The sequence below is a fragment of the Arachis ipaensis genome, chromosome B10 (genome assembly GCF_000816755.2).
Source record: "Arachis ipaensis cultivar K30076 chromosome B10, Araip1.1, whole genome shotgun sequence".
NCBI classification, from domain to species: domain Eukaryota; kingdom Viridiplantae; phylum Streptophyta; class Magnoliopsida; order Fabales; family Fabaceae; genus Arachis; species Arachis ipaensis.
The window spans coordinates 103,502,729-103,524,965 of record NC_029794.2 but is presented as its reverse complement, the minus strand read 5'-3'; the positions used below and the strand labels follow the sequence as shown (position 1 = coordinate 103,524,965).

At 36.9% G+C, this 22,237-nt stretch overlaps 1 protein-coding gene, 2 long non-coding RNA genes and 2 pseudogenes across 4 annotated transcripts; 4 read left to right on the top strand and 1 right to left on the bottom strand.

Annotated features, from left to right (window-relative positions):
* Positions 1,139 to 1,756, top strand: LOC107621017 (annotated as a pseudogene).
* Positions 10,507 to 11,202, top strand: LOC107622322. Its single transcript, XR_001616177.2, has 3 exons — positions 10,507 to 10,697; positions 10,889 to 10,977; positions 11,107 to 11,202. It is a non-coding gene; the product is annotated as an uncharacterized LOC107622322 (long non-coding RNA).
* Positions 11,905 to 13,297, top strand: LOC110267530. 2 transcript variants are annotated; one of them, XR_002355258.1, is made up of 3 exons: positions 11,905 to 12,001; positions 12,161 to 12,301; positions 13,209 to 13,297. It is a non-coding gene; the product is annotated as an uncharacterized LOC110267530 (long non-coding RNA). The 2 variants fall into 2 exon arrangements; XR_002355257.1 differs by having other exon boundaries at positions 11,941 to 12,063.
* LOC107621018 lies at positions 16,609 to 17,283 on the bottom strand. The gene has a single exon (XM_016323072.1). The coding sequence runs from the start codon at positions 17,281 to 17,283 to the stop codon at positions 16,609 to 16,611; it is 675 nt and encodes a 224-aa protein (XP_016178558.1).
* LOC107621020 lies at positions 21,038 to 22,204 on the top strand (annotated as a pseudogene).

Sequence of the window (22,237 nt, the reverse complement as noted above, 5' to 3'; positions counted from 1 at the left end):
TACTATTTAACCATGTGTCTAGCGTGGCAAGTCAGAGCTAACTCAACTGCTCCACATTTCGTTCATTGATTCAACATTGGAAAGTGTTCAGGGACCAATATGGTTCCTAGAATTGGATCTCGAGGACCACTATAGTGAATTTTGAATTCGAGGGATTAAAACGATGAAATTCGTGAATCTCAGGGACGCCTACGGGGATTTAGTGTTTTTAACGCACATAAAGGTGGACGAGTTACATTTATCCCACTTAACAGAGTGAGGGCACCACGCATTACTTATCCCCAGAGTTCTGATGTCATCCCTCTCTTAAAGAAATTGAATTTTAACCATAAGTCCATAAGTCAGTCATATATACTTTACACCAAACATAATATATAGGTTGTCTTTTAGTCTCAGTCTTCCTTCCAAATGCTACCTGGGTTGCCAAGACTGATAGTCTTGATTGCATAACACTGGATGATTGGTGTGGAAATGCTTTAAATGGCTTTTTATTTTCTTGGTTTTGGCTCTACATGGCTTGTCTACACCACTCTTCAGCTCTTATTTTTTTTTCAGAGCCTTTTCTTCTTGGGCTTCACTTCTAGACAGAAGAATTGGCATTAATAGAAACTTGGGCTTAAGCCCCACAAGAAGCCCAATTTTAGTCCATTGTTAAACTCAAGCTTTTGAGTTTTGGGCCATTGGACTCGAGAAGAATTCGTTGTTCAATTTTAGTAGTTTTTGAATGGCTATGGGTAAGAGTTTCATTTTATTTACTTACTCATGATGTGTTTGATGAAATGCCTAAACTACATGTGCTTTGCAAATTAGTTTATTGTGTGGAATATTATTTTAGTGAGCTCATGGTTGCTGCTTAAACTAATGGTTCCTTACTCTTATCATTCCTTAATCTCTTGATTTCTAGTTTTGTTGTTTGAATACGTTCATGGTTTTGTTCAATGTAATTGAATAAGTGGATTGAACGTTGATTCCTTGTTTACCTATTTGGGTAATGTTCATAAGTTAGGTGACATGTTATATTCATATTTGAGATTTTCATAGTTTGATGCATTTTTTCTGCTATGTCACGCTCATAGTACTATTCTTCATGGTTTTAAATTTTAGTGTGTCAATGTTGTTATGTACTTGAGACATTTCATTTCGTTATACATAAATGTTGCTTTTATGTATAATTTCAGACTTAGTGGTGTATCCTTCATGTTTATTACTCCTAATAATTAATTTGCAATCAATAATGTGAATGACCTGTTTGCTATCAAGACATTGGTTTCTCCTTTCATTGTGTGTGGCATTGCTTTTAGTCATCCCTTTCATTTTTGTTTAAACTAATTTGTGTGCTTAATTTTCTATCTGCCATTAGATAACTGAAGAATGACTATTTTGAAGCGGTATGTGCTGAGAATATTCATATCATTGAAACATATTACAGCAAACCATGGTGGATAGAAACCATGGTCATATTGTAGCAACCTCTTCTATGGCGGAGCACTCCATTAAACAGTCGCTTAAGTGCAGCCGGTCCTGCAATGCGAAAGCAGCTGTTGTTGTTGGGGAGATATTGGCCATGTGGCTCAAAGTTGAGGGATTTAGGGATGGACAAGGAAGAGGAATTCATGACAATGTAACTAAGGAAATAGAGAAGAAGGGATTTAAGATCCAAACCAAGGTGTGGGCTATTGTTAATGCCCTTAAAAATAATGGTGTTAAACTCATAGATGAAGATGATGGTAACAATTCTTCTCCTAACCACTCATAAAATTTCTTTTGTATATCTATAAATATATTAGAATATTTTTGCATTCCAATGAATATATAGGAATGCAGTGATTCTTGTACTAAGAAATCTTTGTAGTATACAAATACACCTATTTTCTGTTGTTATATTGATAGTAAATGTAAATTAGAATAATGTGTACTAGATGCTGTCATTTTTGTCACTTAATTCTGTATTTTGGGCTGCCACTTTCATTTGGTATGCGTGTAGATGTTGTTTTATTTGATACGATTTACAACACAAACAGGTAATTTTTGCCGTTCTGGTTTTGGTTCATTGTGATATAGTATTCGGTTTATACGCATAACTAGTTTCGGTTCATAACGGATTTTTCTTTTGGTGTCCACTGCAAGTGCAATTTGGTTTTTGGTTCTTTTGTGGCTGTGAATCACCATGGTCAGTTGACACTTCTTGGATGTACTTTGATGAAAAGTGAGGATATTTAGTCATTCAAATAGTTATTTGAATGTTGAATATTGGCTTTGTTGCATGGGAGGAAAGTCACCAAAAAGGATTTTTACCGATCAATGTGCATCGATACAAAGGGCTATTGAGACCTGTATGCCAACAACAATTCACAGGTGGTGTATTTGGCATATTATGAAGAAGATTTTGCATAAATTAAATAGCTACAAGAGACACGAAGAAATTGAACAAGAGATGAGTCACGTGATTTGGAACTTGTTCACAAAAGAAGCATTTGACAGAAATTAGAATGATTTTCTCATGAAGTATGATGTTGGAGGCAATAAGTGGCTTTCAGGTAACCGTGGTTTCATTCGAATTAATTGATGTTATTATTTTTTTGGTGAAAACAGGTATAACTTTCGGTTTTTTTGTGTCTGATTTCGGTTCATTTACAGAGTTATTTGAAGATTGTCATTTCTGGATTCTAGTTTATCTTGATCACCACTTTTGGGCCGAGATGAGAAGCACAAAGGAGCGAGAGCATGCATGCTTTTTTTAACAAGTTTATTACACGCAATAGCTCCTTGATTCAATTTGTGAAGCAATATGATAATTTCCTAGGAAGTAGAGAGCAAAGAGAGAGAGAGATTTTGATGCCACAGATTTTCATACTATCATACCTTGTGCAAGAAAATCATCAATAGAGGCTCAATTTTAGCATGTGTATACTCACAAGAAGTTCAGGGAAGTTTAAGCACAATTTAGAAGAAAGGTGAATTGCATCACAAGATCAACCCAGTCTGCTCTAGATTTTACGACATATGAAGTTGTAGAATAAGTTTCTAACTCAATGTTCAACAAGTTTGTTGTTACATACGATGCGATATCATGCGAAGTAAAATGCCAATGCTTATTGTTTGAGTCAAGGGGTATATTGTGCCGTCATTCTTTGAGTACCTTAAGCTTTGAGCGATTTGATAAAGTGGCATCGAAATATATATTGTAACGCTGGAGTAAGAACATAAAGAAGAGGCACACACATATCAAGAGCAGCCAAGACGAGCCTTTATTGGAGCCAAGAAGTAAGAGATTTGATGATTTGGTGTTTCGCTCACACCATATTTGTGAACTTGCATTAGAATTTGAGGAGTTGACTGGAATTCTACACTGCACTTTTGATAATGTCATGGCTAAGATCCAAGAATATCAAGCAAAAGTAAAGGTAAATGTTCGTTATCTCATGAAGATGCTACGTTGAATGATGTTATTGACCTTCAAAGTTCCCTACGTGTTAGAACAAGAGGATGTCCCAAGAATAGATTGGGATCAAATATGGAAAAAAAGATCGCAAATGCATCAGAGAAAAAGAAAAAGACAGCTCTAAGCGAGGTAACATTGATTTGCTTTTAATTAGGCAAAAATGTGTTTGTGCATGTTAGTACATTTGCTAATATATGATTTACTTCTTTTGCAGTTGAACCTTTTGGATGGAGGATCAATGATTCAATCAAGCTCCAGCCTCTATCATGCGCAGGATATGAATTATCCTAGAGAGGATATGACACACTATGATAGAAGTTTCGGTTTATAGTAAAATAAATTTCGGATTCATTTATGTTTTACTCATATATTGTTTTTCCCTTTTGATAAAAATAATGGTTAATTTTTTTATTTGTGTTATGTTTTATTTGAATAGTCCCGTTTTAGTTTTTCAAATTAGCTTCTGCAATTATGTTATGGTAAACAGTTTATGTATTTATTAGAATACATTTTGGTTCATTTATGACTAAATTTTGGTTCATTTGTGTTTTTGCCACTTGTTGTGGAATTTAGAAAACCACAACTGAACTGGCAGGTGCACTGGGTTGTACCAAGTAATATCTCAGGTGATTCAGGATCGATCCCACGAGGAATGATGGACCAAGCAACAATAGTTGAGTGATTCACTTAGTTAGACAAGAAAAAAAGGGGTGTTTTGTGTTCGAATAGCATTAAAACGGTAATTCAGGAATTAAGAAAGCAAACAATGATTTGGGTGTGAAATGTATTTGAGAAACAGTTAATTTTAGAGATATTTACTTTTTCGGATTAACAATTCTTACCAACTAGTTTAATCATGCGAGATTCAATTCATGGCAAACCCTAATTTCTTAGTGATTTAATCTCCTCTAACATAATCAACCGCCAATTCCTTGGTCACATAAATTAGATTAAAGGTTAAAGTCCAATTCTAGTTTATTAGCCACACAAACCCTAATTACCCAAAGATAAGATGATTATATGTCACATACCGTGTTAAGTCCAGATAATCATGGAATTATGAGAAATTACTTTCAAGCTGTTATTCAAGTGAGTTAACTTTTCCAAGATTCAACAAGAATTCAAGTAGAAAAAGAGTTATCTTCCAATATACTCTAATCCCTAGGATGAAGAATGAAAGTAGTTCTTGAATATAAATCAGTACATTGATTGAAAGTAGAATAATAATAGTATTAATCCATAGAATAAACAGAGCTCATAACCTTAACAGAAGGTTTAGTTGCTCATGGAGAAAAATAAACCCTAGCAGAAAAAAGTGTGTAATTCTCGAAAGTATGTAAGAAGAAGAAGAAAAAACCTAGGCCAAGATATCTTCTCCTTTTATATCTAATCCTAATTAATGTAAAATATATTTTCTAAAAACTTAAAATATCTTTTCTTAATTTAAAAATAATTTCTAAAACCTAATTAAATCAAACGAAATCCTTAAGATTACGTGAGAGTTCTCCTAGGTCAAAAGTCTGGCGCCAAACTTGAGTTATACCAAGTTTGGCGCCCCGTTGTGCATACAAGGGGCACTCATTCCAACGTTCTCAACGCCAAACACCAGTGATGCGGCATTTGGCGCCACCAAGGCTGAATCAACTTTAAGAATTATGGTGATCTTGGCGCGAAACTTGGAATTCTCAAGTTTGGCACCACCATGGCCGCATCAAACAAGAGCTTCATGAGTTCCTAGCACCAAACTTGGATGGTTGAAGTTTGGTGCCACCATCTATATGCACGTGGCTCCATTTCTCCTTTCTGAACTCTGCCAAATCCGACCGAACGCTACCTGAAACGAATCAAATTGCACACAACTCAAAGTAGCATTCATAATTACTTAAAACGCCTAAATCTTGATTAAGTTTAACCAATTCAAATGCAAATTTACTAAGAAAAGATAAGGAAGATGCTCACGCATCACCACAGTTGAGGTTTGATAAATATATTAAATCTATTCAGTGTGAACCTAGATTCATTCAAACTAATATGATGTCAATACGTCCCATACATTTCTAACAAATAAATCAAAAGGAATTTAACAAAAGATTTTCAAATATATATTAACATTTACAATTCCTTACAAAATAATGTTCAAGAATGTTAATAGAAATTCATTACAATTTAGAAGACTAAACCTATTTACTTTCGATATCCTTAAATGAGAATCTACAAAAAGGACTTGAGAGGGTAGCGGATAGCTTTGAGATTCTTATGCCTTCAGATCCCTCGATGACTTTGTCTCTCAATTTATTTATCTTGTCCAAGAGAATGGTTGGACGATATTCATACCTGAAAACATCAACTTGTTCCTACAATTAAAAGAAATTTATTCATATGAACTAAAATAAACTAAGAAATGAACCTAAATGAACTAAGATATGAACCAAAATTATTTAAGGAATAAAAATTTTGGTTAATACCTAATAGCAACATAAAGTGAACTTCAGTTAATTCACAAATGAATTGAAATTAGTTCAGATTTGAACAAGCAGTCAAAAAGACTTAATCATCAACAAAATACATTGAACGTATCCAGTTGACAAAAATCAGAGCTATAACTAACTAAACAAGCACACATGAACAAGTTTAGCAAAGTCAAGCTAAACAAAATCAAATTAACCTCAATTAAACTATGTTTATTGATACTTACCTGTTTCCAGTTTTTTCATTTGTATTTTTGCTTTTTGATCTTTTTGGGATTGATTGTTTCCAGCCATTTCATGACGTATATTCTACAATCAAAACTAATAAAGAAATTAGAAAATAAAATATGATTAATAAGACAGATACAAAAAAGCACAGTGAAACATATTAAATAACACTACTATAGCAAAGAATAATAAGAAGATTAATATGATGTTTGTTGACTGTTGATCAAAATATATAGTGCTTCAACGACCTCTTCATTGTCCTCCAAAGGTTTTGCCCCAGCATAAACCCTCATTTGGGATACTATCAAGCTCTGAAAAGGATAGGATAGAAGCAATGCTCAATCAGGCATAAAAAGTGATTGATATGATTTAATTAGAGCAGAAGGACTAGAAATAAGAGATAACTTAGAACAAATTTATTCAAAGCTATTATTTCAACAGGCACATCTTTTTTTAATAGGGTCAAGCACATGAAAGACCTTCTTTTGAACATCAGCAATCCACAACCACCAGTGGCCTCCATGGCAAATTGGTGCAAATAGCTGAAGTTTGGGAAAATGATAGAATATTTCAGTCTAAATGATACCAAATAACAAAATTATTTAAGAAGTTTTAGAAATCACAACTTACAAATGGATGGGATGCTATTTTTTTGTCAAGGTAGGTACTCCTTAAATTCATTGATCTAGAAAGCCTTCTTAGTGTCTGGATCAATGTACTCCTAGTTATGCTTCACCAACATGGAATTCTGTAAAATGAACTGAAATAAAATTCTTGTATCATACCATACATAATCAAAATGAACCAAAAATAATGATAAACTTTAATGATAGCTTACCACAATATCTGTTGGGACGTAGTATATTTCTTCATCAAATCTACAACATTTTTTGTTGTTGAGAAGCATACACAATGCGGAGACCATCTATAGGACCAAAATTTGTTAGATATATGAGAATATAACTTTTTAGGAAAACCATTAATGTTAATATAATAGCAGAAGAATTTACCATATTTTTTCTACGTCTTCTCCGGGTCTTAGAGACAAGAACTGTCATCTATTCCCCTCTAAATGAGCTTCGTGGTCTAAGAGGAATCTGGTATCGAACTCATTGCTTGACCCTTTTTTGTCAATCTTGATCTGCGTCAACCACTGATAATATTTTTTCCTCAGCTCCTCTGTTATTTCCTTTTCTTTTACTGGAATCTTGTACTTTTCAAGGATACTCAAACTTGGCTTCGGACTTGTTTCCTTCGCATATTGTAATGCTGGTGCCACCCCAGCATCCATTGTCACCTCTACCAAACTTTTAATTTGTGTTATTGTTGGTATGATACCGCTTGAATTTAGGCCCAGTGCATCTCTTTTTTTGGTAGGAGATATGTAGATTTTCTCATGGCGCATCTCCAAGAATCGTTTATAGAGATCAAAGGAAAGTACCAATTCCCTTAAGAGCTTGTGCAAGACATTCAATGATGGGATATGTCTCAAAGCTCCAAATCCCATTTCTTCGATGATAGTTTTCTTTTGTTCACTCGTGTTGGCAAATACGTTAGCTATCGACCTCATTGAACATCTCAAATCATGAGTTTTCTGTAAGGATTTGAAGCATTATATTATATGGTATATTTATAATAGAAAAATAGAGTTGATTTAATGTGTATATGCTTACATCGTAATGTGGCTTATCCTTTTTTGAGATGGTCTTCTTTGTCATTTTGGCTGTAAAGAATAAAAAATTTGATCAATAATTAACAGCAGCATCGGGTGAGCTTCGGTTCAAATGAACTAAAATTAGTTCAGATTTGAACAAAAACCAACTAATCAACCACACATGAACTAGTTCAGTAAATTCAAGCAAAACGAAACTAAATGAACCTAAATTAAACTAAAAAATGAACCGAAATTTCTTAAGGAATAAAAAATTTGGTCAATACTTAACAGTAGTATCAAGTGAATTTCAGTTAATTCACAAATGAACCGAAATTAGTTCATATTTGAACAAAAACTAACTAAACAACCGCACATGAATAAGTTTAATAAATTATAGTAAAACGAAACCAAATGAACATAAATTAAACTAAGAAATGAACCTAAATTTCTTAAAGAATAAAAAATTTGGTCAATACTTAATAGCAGCATCAAGTGAACCTTAGTTAATTTACAAATAAACTAAAATTATTTCAGATTTGAACAAGAAGTCATAGATTCAATCATCAACAAAAATACATTTAATTCATTTTTGGATCCAAATGAACCTCAATTAAACTAAGAAATGAACTGAATTTATTAGAAACAATAAACTAACAATACAGTTTCATTCAATGCCCTTGTTATAGAGAAAAACAAGAAAAATTGAATTAGAAAAACTCGATATACTAAATAAACGAACTCGATCCACTAAACCATAAACCGAACTAGTAGAAATGCGAGAATTGTGAGAAATGTGAAGGAAAAAACTAAACATAATAACAAGTAGTTTTTTTAGTACCTTGAGAAATCTTTGTTGTTCTTTCTGTATTTTTTGTTAGTGATCTCAAACACTTCACCGGATTTTGCAGTAGTTTTCGCAGAGAATTTGAAAATTTTTTGAGAGATTTTGACAGAGATTTCAAATTCCTTTGTTGCAGTTTTGAATATGAGATATGAATAGTTTTTCACATTAGAGTGCGAAGAGACAGATAACGTTTTTGAGGTTTCCGGCGCGTGTACACGCTATCTTTAATGAGAGTGGTTTTTGTTGATGTTGGGCCTACTTGATTGGACTTGGATGCAATAAGACTTGGATGTGTAGTTGATTTGAAAAATTTAACCCAATCTTTCCATTCAACAAGTTTATCAATTTAAATCTTTCCGTCTTTGTTTGTTGGACTCTGATCTCTCTTACCACTTTATCCCACAGGACAGAATCTATGTCAATTCAGTAGGCACCTACGTAACTTTTTTGATGATATGATGGAGTGCCGTCAAAACCTGTTACAAAGAAAATTCCTTAGTTAGTGGAGTAAACCAAGATACCGGCGTTCAAGTTAGTGAGTCACTACTTTTAATTTTTAATCAATAAATTATATATATGCTCTGTTTTATTGATCAATCATCCTAGTAAGTTCCTTTCACAAGAAAACACAACAATATCCGAAAGTCTCTAAGTCTCAGATATCCTATAACATACATTAAAAAGAAGGTTATTCTCATAGTGGAATTCTTACGTGTCATTCACCAGATTTATTCTCAATTTCTATTATATGTATATTCATCCACCAAACTTTCAATGCCTTCAATCATCATGACTCTTATGTTACAGTCCTACATCAAACCAATTTCGTTACACCACACTTTTGATGACCGTATCTGATTTTTTTATCCCTTTTTCTCAGCTTGCTTTACAATTTACATGTACACACCCCCTAAAATTTCAAATTTTAATTTTGAATACAAAATTAAAATTAAAAAAGGATTCTCTCCATTCTCTGTTTCCATTCTTATCTCTTCCTCCTCTTCTTCGGTTCTTCTACTACTTCATCTTTAGTTCCTCTTCTGTTTTTTCTCCTTCGTTCACTGATTCTGTTTTTGTATAATCTTCTTCTTCAATGGTTCTTATTTATCTTCGTCTTCTAATTCTTATTGTTCCTAATTTAAGTCGAAGGTGGAGATTATAGAGTTAGTGTACGCACTAAGGCAGAGAATGTCAATGTACCTGATGGCTCCAACCTTTAAAGGAGTCATTACAGTGGAGGCAACGCTGTCGCTGGTGATATGGTTGCAGCGGTGGATGAGATGGCGACTGCTACGGTGGTGGACCGTGCTATGGCGGTGGGGTCACAGTGGGTGCGGTGGAGTTCGTGGTGATCTTCAATGCTTTAGTGATGGATACGGAAAAGGAAGCGAAGGAAGAGAGAAGATCGCTGGAAAGTACTTAGTCGCCGCCACAGAGAGCACATGCAATGCGATTATGGAAGCAGAGAGCACAACAACGATATAATAATTTTATATTTGTCTTTGTCTTTTTGTTCGTTTGGACTAGATTTGCATCCAGACAAGGATTCATCTTCATTTTCAAGATATTCCTGATGTTCGTCCTTTTAATTTCGACTAAATCTATATGTAATTTGAAATTGAAATTTTAATTTTAAATATAAACAACCTTATCAAGCTTTCAAACCATCTCTCAAATAATCAAATTTCAATTTTCTTCTTACCATAACCTTCTTTCTTTCTCTATCTTCTCTCATGTCTTTCTTCTCCTAGATCTATATATCTCTCTGCATCACTTTTTTTTCTTTAATTGTTGTTATCTCTGTCTTCTCTTTGTCAACAGAGATTTCTTGGTGACATGCGTTATGGTACGGTGTTTGTTGCGGGGAAGCAGAGGGAAGAAGTAGAGACACGACAGGGAGGAGCGAGAGATGCATACTGGCGTCGACAACAATGGGCATGCAGTTTGGTGAGGCTATGAAGATTCGAATAGTGATAGACAGAATGGAAGAGAAGTCACAATTGCAGCACCAGAAGCGGCCAGCAACGGTCTTGGGGCAATGATTCTGTATTCTCTGCTTATGTAAGTAGTCGTCTCCTTCAAATGAACGTATATGATTTCTAATTTTGATATCCCTACTCATAATCCTATTTGTTCAGTCACAGATTCATAATGGTTTGCAATGATGAGCTATGTGTGTTCCTTATTATTTGATCTGATGTATATGTTCTAATTTTGGTAAGAATTGAAATGATAATGCTGTGGTTGTGCAGAGGCGTCTTTGCCTGGTGTGGAGCTTTTGATGCAGAAAATTCATAACCTCATTGTTGTTGTCGAGATTCTATTTGCAATTCGCCAAAAGGTCTTAATATCTTTCCCTCTTATCTTCAATTTACATCCAATGCACAAACCAAAATCAGATTTTTAAGTAATACAGCATAAACTATTCATTTTCCTTTAGTTTTTGATGTCCTGGCTTTTGTATTTTCAGAGTATATATTCATTTTTGTCATCCTCACAGATCATGTTTTTCAATTTTTTTCTTCTCATCACTCTAATAACGGAGCAACAGTATGCAACGAAAAAATCAAATCGTGGGCACCCCAGTAAGAAGATTCATCTCTCAGAGTCCAAGATTCGGCAGCTCTGCCTGATTTTTAGAGACATTTTTTTGCAACAGCCAAATTTATGGGATCTTCAATCTCCCATTTAGATTTGTGGTACTCTAAGTTCTTGCAATCCCTGACTCTACTGTTTTCTTAATAACAAGTGAATGTATACACTTTTGTGCATCCCTTACTCTGCTGCTTTCTTTCTTGCAATCCCTTTTGTTTCGGTCTTCTTCCTTTCTTTTTGAAGTCGGCATTTGATTGATTTGTTATTGCATTTATTTTTTATTTTAGTTTTTTCTAATAGTGATTTTATAGTCTTTTAATTTGAGAGTGACATTACTATTATTTGTTTAATATGTTTTTCAACCATATTTTAAAATCTTGATTTTCATTTCATATCACTTCTCTAGAATCGTATTTTTCTAATACATTATTGACTAAGATTTGGTAACTTTTACTGTTTATGATACACGGTTTGTTATCTCCTTTCTGAGTTTTGATAATGGAATTTGGTAAATGTCTTGATTTTAACTGTTTATATGATCCCTTCAGATCTTTATCATTATCATAACCTCAAAAAAGAAAGAAAATAATATCATCATAGAAGCAAGGAGGTGAAGAAACCATGATGGCAATTCTGAGTGTAATAATTGAAAGAGAAGGGAGGAATTGGAGAAAGAAGGTGGTGGTTTAGGTTCACATTCCTCCTTGCAAGGCCTTCTCTGGCATAGTGGTTCAGCTTATGGTGCTTGGTTCAGTTGTGCCTCAAATAAGGTATATATGATGGATATGAATGAATTCACAAATTGAGACAATTTCATTTCATAAATAACAAAGTAACTAACTCAGATTAATCTTTGTTTTCGTAGGTAGCACAGGTCCCATTAACACTACCATACCCATTCTCACATTAGTTTATTTTTTATTTTGTAGTTATTAGTTTAGTGCCTTCATTGCCATACTCTATTGTGGCATATCTTTTGGGGTGCATTAAAACATGCGAATGGAATTGAAGGCGGATCAACAATTGTTGTTAGAGTAATAGCATGCTTTCAACCCTTGAACAATTGTCAGGTAAGTAGCATATGATTTATATAGACATGATTTTCAAACTTGATGTGAGATAAAAAAAAACTTATGTCTATTATGTGTTATCCTCTGTTATTAATTATTGGATTATTTTATGAGCTCATCGGAGATGAATGCTAATCTTCAAATTTTTCGTCATTTGCTGAAGCCTGTCATGAAGATACATAAACTTTTTCTCATCTAGTTGAAACTTGAAGTTTGTAGTTTCTTTTATTATTATTTGTCTGTAAAAGAAATCAAGTTATTGAAAATTCCATATCATCAAAGTATTGTAGCACCGTAGCACCTACTGATAAATATTTTTGTGTTATGCATTTTCACTGAAAAGGGTCTATTTGTCATCTTTATCATTGATTGATTGACTATTGTTCTTTAGGTTATTTTTTTTGTTGGATGGTTAAGGCTCATAAGAGCTATATGTTATAAGGATTTGTATTTTATTTTTATCCTTTTTGAAATTATATGGTTTGCTTTGTGTATTATGGTATGTTTGAAAGACATTGCAGCAGAGGAGGGTATTAGATCAAAGTTTTATGATAAAAAAAAGTGTGAAAAATAACAAATATTGATAATCATGTTGAATATTACCTTTACTCTCCATTTCAGAGCTTTGGTTAGACATAATGAATAAGATTTGGAATTACTTTTGCTCATGTTTTGATTTGTGAGAGTATGCATTAGAGTATATATATGTTTGTTTTCTTTTCAAATTATTTTTTTTTATTTCTGATTGAACTTATGTAACATATAATGATTAATTCAAACAATCAACATATATTGTTGCATGGAGAGGTTTCTTCATTTTATGGTATTATGAGTTCAAATATCTTAGTGATTAAATGATAGATTAAATAACATATTAATTATGTCTTTGTTTTTTGGTATTACTCAGGAAAAGCCAATGACAGCTTTTGGGTGAACAAGTGTGTCAATCTGTGGTGATAATGTTGGAAAGACTATGCATGGCAAACCATTCACTGTATGCAGTTTTTATACCTTCTATACGTGCAAGCCTTTCTCTGAGTATGACAGGAAGGATGGGAACCAGTGCTGCTCCGAGGCCATTCACTGTATTCACCATTCTTCATTCATATGTTGCAACTGTGCTAAAGATTTTTAGCATTATAAAATATTTTAAATATTTAATAAATTACTTCTAAAAAATAAAGCATTGTGTTTCAAATGGGTATGCTGTTTTCTTTTTTTTTAGTCTCTCTTTATATTTTTTTTTTGAAATAAACAGCTCAACACACAAGGTGGAGCATACAGAATTCAGATGCCATAAGTACAACTAAAAATAAAATTTCACTAACAACTGAAACAGGTAAAGCAACTCCTAGTCATCTTCGGCATTGCCATCAACAACCAAAGGATGCACCACCAATCCACTCGTCGGAAAGCACAAAAGACCTGTTAGTGATTTCCTGTACTTCTGATCCTTTATTCTGGAACACACGATTATTTCTTTCCAGCCAAATTGCCCAGATTACAGCAAAGAATCCAATCAACCACCTCTTCCTCTCATCCTTTCGTGGTGCCGCAGTCGTCCAGCTCTCAAAATGTTGCTTTAGTGTACCTGGTACGGATCATTCTCTTCCAAGAGCGTATAGCCAAGCACCCCACACCTGTCATGTGATCTCACACCCAAGAAACAGATGAAAAGCAGACTCAACAGACTTACAGCATAAAGCACACAGATTATCAAGCGGGTTAATGACCCCTAATCTACAAGGCCTTTCTTTGGTATTCACCCTCTCAATCAGAACAAACCAAGAAAATAATTCGACCCTTGGTGGGACGAAACCCCTCCAAATAGCACTAGTGAAGCTATAGCTTGTTACTTCCTTTGGAAGGACTGCCTCCTGCATCACCTACACAAAGGAGTTAGTAGAGAAAATACCAGTTCTATCAAATTTCCAAACCACCTTATCCTCTCTATATGTTACTAGCTTAACCGAACGTAGTCTCTCATGGAGTTGGTTCAAAAGTTCCAGCTCCCATTGAAATAACTCTCTCCTCCACTGGAAGCTCCATATCCACTCTAACCCATCCCAAAATCCGCAGTCACCTATAACAGATCCTTTAAGGTTTGAAACCGAGAAGAGTCTAGGGAACACATCTTTCAAGACACCACCAGTTGACTAGCCATCTTCCCAGAACCGGATTGTCATGCTGTTTCCCACTTCCATTGACAAGCCTCTAATCATATGCTCTCTGATTTGTGGCTCTCTGATTTGCAGCTGACAAATGTCTCTCCACGGACCCCCTCTTGAAGGAATAGGTTGACCATGCAGCATCTCAGAAGGATTCATGTTATTACAAGAGCACACTACTTTCTTCCATAAGGGACAGTCCTCTTTCGAGAACCGCCACCACCATTTGAATAGAAGAGCTGTATTTCGAATCACAACATCTCCCACTCCCAACCCACCCGCCTTTTTAGGGGCCATCACTACCTCCCATCTCACTAGTGGTATCTCGCTCCTCCCATTCTCTTTACTTCACAAGAACCGTCTTTGTAAGGAAATCAATTTCTCTACTACTGCCTTTGGCATCTTGTACAAACTGAGATAGTAAATAGGCAAGATATTAAGAACCGTTTTAATGAGTACCAGCTTACCCGATTTATTAAGAGTTTTTGCTTGCCACAGACTCAGCTTCTCTTCCACCTTATCAAATACTGGTTTTCATGTCTTAACTAGCCTCGGGTTCACTCCCAAAGAGATGCCAAGGTACCGGATAGGGAGTAAGGCCTCCTTACATCCCAGCAAGAGACACATCTTGCGCGCCACCTTTGTTCACAGTTAATCGGAATGAAGCTGGACTTCTCAAAATTAATGCTCAATCCAGACATCAGCTTGAAGCAACGCAGTAGTCGCTTGTAATTCCGTACAGTTTCTTCTTCTGGCGGGTAGAAAAGTATCGTGTCATCCGTAAACTGTAAGTGTGATAACTCAATGTTATCCCTGTCAACCAAAAGCGAGGAAATGTGCCCATTCCTCACCGCCTCCCCGATCATTCTATGAAGCACATCAACGACGAGTACAAACAGAAAGGGAGATAAAGGGTCCCCTTGTCGTAGTCCCCTTTCCATTTTGAAGGGCTTAGAGAGAGACCCATTAATGAGCACTGACATAGACGCCAAACAAAGACATTCCTTAATCCACCCCCGCCACCTATGTCCAAAGCCCATCTTTTGCAGCACTATATCCACAAACTCCATTTGACCCTATCGTAAGCCTTCTGAAAATCCAGTTTAATTATCACTGAGCTTCTTTTCCTTGACCTTAGCTAGTGTACTGTTTCACAAGCAATCAAAGACCCATCATGAATTTTCCTGCCCTGTACAAATACAGTCTGAGTCTCACCCACTAGGTCCGGAATCACGTTCCGCATCCTCCAAACCAGCACCTTAGAGATGACCTTATAGACACAACCCACCATACTGATCGGCCAGAGATCCTTTATTTCTATAGCTCCAACAAACTTTGGTGCCAGCATCACCCACGTGACATTCGAACCCGCAGGTAGCACTGCCGAATGGAAGAACCCCATCACTGCATCCGTGAATTCCCTCCCAACTTCTGCCCAACACTTCTTGATAAAATTCATGTTATACCCATCGCTTCCTGGTGCTTTTGTTGACTCATAGTCCCACACTACAGACTTTATTTCTTCAGTACTCGGCATCAGTTCCAGTTCTGTTGCCTCGTCCGCATTTATACGTCTTACCAGCCCTTCCAGAAATCTAATATTTGGTGATTTCTCCTGATGGTACAACTCCTTATAGAAGTCTCGTATAGCAGTCTTGATTCGAGATGGATTCTGCACTAAGCATCCATGGATCCTTAAGGCATCAATCCGATTGCTCCTTCTCCGAGCCGAGGCTAAGTTGTGGAAGTATTTAGTGTTTTTATCCATCTCCTTAGCATGCCTGGACCGTGACATCTGCTTCCAATGTATCTCCTTCCTGACATACCATTTCTTGCATGCGCTCACAAGCGCCTTTCTTCTAGCTTCCATTGTTCCATCATTTACTCCATTGCTCACCAAATCATCAACTTTCCTGATCTCCTCTTCAAAATTATTTATCCTTCTATCCAAATTACCAAAGTGCTCTCTATGCCACCTGCCCAGTGGAACCGTCAAAGCCTTCAACTTGTCCATCAACTGCATCTCCCTTAGGCACCTCCACTCCTCCTTTACCATCCTCAAAAACCCCTCATGAGTAAACCATGCATCCAGACTCCGAAAAGGTCGCGGCCCCCCTCCCAACCTTGTGACATTCATAATCATTGGAAAATGGTCTGACAAACCTCTTGGCCTCCTCGTAATCTTGTTTCAGGAAACTCTTCTAGCCACTCCAGACTAACCAAGACTCTATCGATCCGACTACATGACTGGCCTCTGAACCAAGTAAACTTACGATCAGGTAAAGCTAGGTCTATGAGCTCCATGTCGTGAATCCAAGATTTAAACTCTACTGCAGATCTCGGCAAAGAAGTAGATCCTCGCCTTTCTTCCACTTGAATAATCTCATTAAAGTCCCCCATAAAACAGAAAGGGACTTGACATAGTCCAGACAAGAAGCTCAACTCTTCCCACACAACGAGCTTACCCTCCCTATCATGCTCACCATACACTAAACAGAACGCACACCAAAAATTATTCTTTAACATCACTCCATCCACACATAACCACCTACCACCTTTATAACAGTTACTTAATTTAAACACCGTTACATCCCACATCAACAACAGGCCTCCAGATGCACCTTCCGCTTCCACAAACTCCCACCTAGCCCTATCATTACCCCACAGCTGCACAACATCAAACCTAGTCACCACCTCTTTTTTTGTCTCTACCAACCCAAGCATATGCAAATTGAACTTCTTTCTAAAGGTTTTAACCATACTTAACTTGCCAATCCCCGCCAACCCCCTAACATTCCATGATGCAAAACTCATTTTAAGCCTGATGTACACACCTTTTTCTTTTGTTTCGGACGACTTCTTCTAGCTTTCTCTTTCTGTTTAGCCTGCTTTTTCTTCCGTGCTATTTCCTCATTCTGGGCTTGAAGGATTGCCATTATATCCTCTTCCTCATTGTATAACTCAGCTCCAGATTCCACAGCTAAGTCCCATATTTTCCTATTTTCTTGCATTGTTTTCGTCCCTTCCATTTCAGGAGTTTCAGACCCAGCATCACTTCCCACCTCAGTTTGTTCCTCCCCTGTACCATCTAACGCTTCCCCAAACCTACCATTCCCCTCCACCGATTGCTTCAGTATACCGTCAGGTTCCACTACCATGGGGTTACTGCCGGTTGTGTCATTTGGTAAACAAATTCGGTCCTGGCAACAATAATCATCGCATCTTGGTTTTGCCAAGAAGCTCAGCTTCTTTACACTGCCACTTCCACCTTCCACCCATTCATCCACACCAACCCAATCTGTTTGCTGCGAACTATCAGCCTTCCCACGGTCAGCGATCCCCAACCGATCTCCCCGTCCCACTCCCCCATCAATCCTGTGTTGATCTGCGACACCCCCAGGCCCGAAATTCCACTGCCTTCCTCCAGTCATGCCTATCCCCGGTCCAACAATGCCACCTACCCGGCTATCCCCGTCAGTCATCGCTATCCTCGTCACCGGGATTCCATCAGAAACCAAGCCACCCGCCATCGCTCGAGTCGGCCCCCCGTCGCCCACACGGTCAAAGGGGATCCCAGCCCCGTCGGCGGACAGCATCCAGGTACCAAACCGGCCTCCATCGTCTGCGCCAGTGGACTCAGTGACTGTCTCCCAACCGAGCCCTGACCGAACCGCCGATCTCTTCATGCATATGGTGAGGTCTGCGCCGCCTTGGAGAATAGCAGTATCATCGAGCCTAATTCCAGGATTGTTTTCGTCCCCAGACCCGACCCGGCTCAAGCCCCGCTCCAAAGAAAAGTCAGCCCGGTCCATCTTATATCTCCTGCCATCCTTTTCATGTGGGCTGCAGTTTTTGAGGCCCAAGGTAACATCCTTAGCCTGAGTCAGCAAAGTTGGGGCCATGAATCCATTTAGAACAACAGGGTTATCACTAGGACCCACACACCTCCTAACACTAGTGACATCACCTGGAACACTAACACCTGCACCGTTAACCACATCACGGGACATAGTTCTCTCCGAGTCCTCAGCCACTTCGTGCTCCAGAGATCCCGTAGGTCCAGCCTTCGTCATATTGGGAGCAGATTTCGTAAACATAGTCCTTCCCGATTTCAAATTCAAATGTTTGTTACTCCACTCATTTAAATCTTCCGGGGAGATTACACATATACCCTTTATCTATTCCTTCTCCCTTATCGGCAACGTCATCAGCTCTGCCGACGCGTCCCAACTCTTCAGCTGCCCATGACTACACCTACCTTTATCAGGACTTGCATTGCCCCCATGAACGCAGCCATCTCCTATAGAAAGGCCCGGGTTACCTCCCACTCCAACATTCATCACATAATCCAGCGAAGAATACTCCACGTTCCCCATCTCGGTGACAAACACATCAAACATAGCCGTGCCGACCGAGATGCGAACCTTTTCACGAATAACCTCATAAATGCACGTGTCAATCAACACCCGACCAACGCTAAACGGCGAGCATGAAATTGTCGCAGGATCAGAAGCCACCACCTCTCCCCACTGTTCACCGATCAAGCGGAACGTAGCCTCAGACCATACATGTACAGGAACATCGATACACTCGAGCCATAGTCGTTTCTTATCACTCCGATCATTCTCACTCCATCGCCCAACTCGATAGAAGAATTTCAAAAGGCCATTCATGCCAAAAGTGAGAGCCTCGTCTGCTGACTGATTTGTATAAAAAATTAGCAAGGCCTTGTAGGCTCCTAATTCGCAAACCGTTGCTACATGAGGCCATTCTGTTCGAGCGACGGCGTGCAGTACCTGAAAATCAATAGCTTTCAGAGTACTCCCGACAATGCTCCGCTGCAGCCAGCCCAAATTATTCTCTGTCATCAAAGCCTCGATAACCCTTATCTTCGGCCCCTCCTTATCCTTCGGCCAACACCTCTGCATGGGATCAGTTCCATGGTCCAACTGTTCCCTTCCGTCCAGGCATTCAACGTTCAGAGGAAGATTAAATCCGCAATCACCCACTCTATCTCCCATATGATCCCCATCCTTCTCAGGAACATTTCCACGATCTCCCACCTAGTGACTATACCCCTCCTTGTTTCAGCACTATTCAGGACCGTCTCCCGCTTAGAGACATTCCTCCTGAACTTAGCCTCTCCGACGAATATTTCCCTTCCTATTAAGCACATGCGATTCCTCTCTGCAATTGCCTTCAAAGCGCCACCCTTCGTAGTATATCGGATAAATGCAAACAAGTAAACCGCCCCACTCCTCATCTTCCTAGAGAGGTAGATGTCATTAATCATTCCCATCCACGAAAACAACCCAAACAATTCCTTCTTTGATATGTCTTCCGGCAGCCTGTCAACAAAAACGGTGTACGAATCCCGTTCCAACCGAAGAAAGGCTTCTCAATTCCAAACCCGTAGATCCTTGCCAAGATGATGGACATTCTTAGTTCTACCCCTCCCGGTATTTCCCCACCCCCTCTCTCTCTCTCATTCATCTCGCTTCAACCAAACTATTGCAATATATGAACAGAAGGTTGAACAAATCACATTGTTTTTGGCAATTTAGTCTCCCTTTATATTATATGAGATATTCCAACTGCATCGTTAATTGAGAATCAACAGCTTTGGCAGGATTATTTTATAGACTTAAACCTCCACTAACGATTAAATATATGTCATTAATAAACAATGGTCCAGTTAATCAAACTCTCATCCTCTTGGTTAATTTTTTTATTAATTTGAGTTTGAAATCTTAGTTTTGGGTTTTTATTAATTGGTGCTAAACACACATTCTATTTTGTCATTGTAATTGATTGTGATTTACGGGTCATACTTTTGCTTTGGCTTATTAATTAGTGCCTCATTAATTAACAGGGTTTGATAGTTGATAAAACCTTTTTTATCGTGTGACTTGATTTTAGTTTGGCAAAGAATCTTGCCGGTCATATGAATGTTACCTTTTTTAGTTTGATTAATAATATTATTTATCTTCAAATGATGACTTTTGAAAGTTTATTATCTAAATATGGTGATAATTATATTGCACTGCATGTATTGTAGTTTTTTATTAATAGAATTTCGTCATCTTTTTGTAATTTTGTTAGTAAATGGCATAACAAATATTTTTTTGTTATATTAAGGTAATAATCTATTTATTAAAGTTGTCAATGAGATATAATTCAAATGGTATAGTCTTCCCATACTCAATTAAGAGGTCGCGGATTCAAGTTTCTTATCTTTGGTAAAAAAAAAAAAAATCTGTTCATTAAAGTTTTAATTTTATAGTTAAATTTTTTAGCAGACTTTAATAATAAATTGTTTTGTTCACAACTTTATTATACAATTATATTATAATGTGTTTATTATAATTAAATGGTATTTTTAATTTTTTCCTATAAATTTTGCAGTTTTTTAAAAAGTAAAATCATATATCTTTATTTTTATGATCTGTAAATATATATACATATACCCCGTTAAGTTGAGCCGTGACCAAATTCGATTCATACAAAACATATACTACATCATTTTACAACATCAATTACTAGATATACTATTTTCAAGTACAAGACCATGGGTGCTGTATGTTATTATGTTGCTGCTGCTTTGCACTCGTTTATTTCTTGTTTCTCATTATTCATGCAAAGGGCAAGTAGTTCGCATCACGTGCACCGTAACCTTACCGATGGATTCACTCAACTTCCATTGGACCACAAAGACATTGAAATTCAGAGGCCTTATGATGTACCGGAGAGTGCACGTTACAGCTTTGTAAATGGAGTGCACAAGATGTGGGTGTACTCTAGCGACAAACCTCACTCCAAAAATAGCAGAACCAATCCCCGAACTGAACTCGCCATCAAAGTAAACCAAAACTTATACTCACGTACATGTAAAGTTGATGATTAAAAATTATTAGGGAATAATTTAATTAAATATAAAAAATTATCTAACGATTTTTAATTATTAATTTTATATAAAAACGACTCTATGTAATAAGTTTTCATCAAATACTAAGCTTAACTACCAATATATACATAATATTGGAAACCTTTCAAATTTTCCATTACGTGTTTAAATAATTTTAATCATTGATATTAATTATGCATATATTTTATGATTAAAATCAATAGCTAAAAGCACTAAAACACTTAGAATTATTCCTAACACACTTGAAATGCTTCCATTAGCATTAATGCATTATGTCATTGCGCGACTGACTAATTATTTTTCAATTGTCACTTTTATTGTTCATTCAGGGCTATGATTATTCATCAGGAGTGCGGCAATTTGAAGCGCAGGGTTTTGTGCCACGCGACACTTCTGGGGTGTGCGTTATGCAAATTTTCGGAGCATCCCATCTTCGTGCCACCACTCTCATGATTACAACCAACAAAGGGTCTCTTTCATATTATAGGAGTCCAGTGCTGGCTCCAAACATATGGAACAGATGGTTTAAATTAAATGTGATACATGACGTTGATGCCTCTACCGTGAAGATTTACATCGATGGGATTTTTGTTCATGAGGCTGCAGGTCATCGTGGTGCCTCTCATGCCTTTAAGTGTGGGGTTTATTCATAGAATGATGCTTCCCACTATATGGAATCACGTTGGAAGGGAATCAAGGTTTTTAAGAAAAAATAACGGTATCATTGGAATATGCGGATCTATGTACAATATCGTATATGATTAAATGGGATAAAGAATAAAAATATATCTATTGTGCCCTGACTAAAGTATGAAAAAAAAATAAAAATTCAATTAAATTGGC

What these genes read in the sequence shown, in the direction of transcription:
- LOC107621018 (XM_016323072.1), bottom strand. Translation starts at nt 17,283, where the DNA reads ATGAGTTTTGCATCATGGAATGTTAGGGGGTTGGCGGGGATTGGCAAG.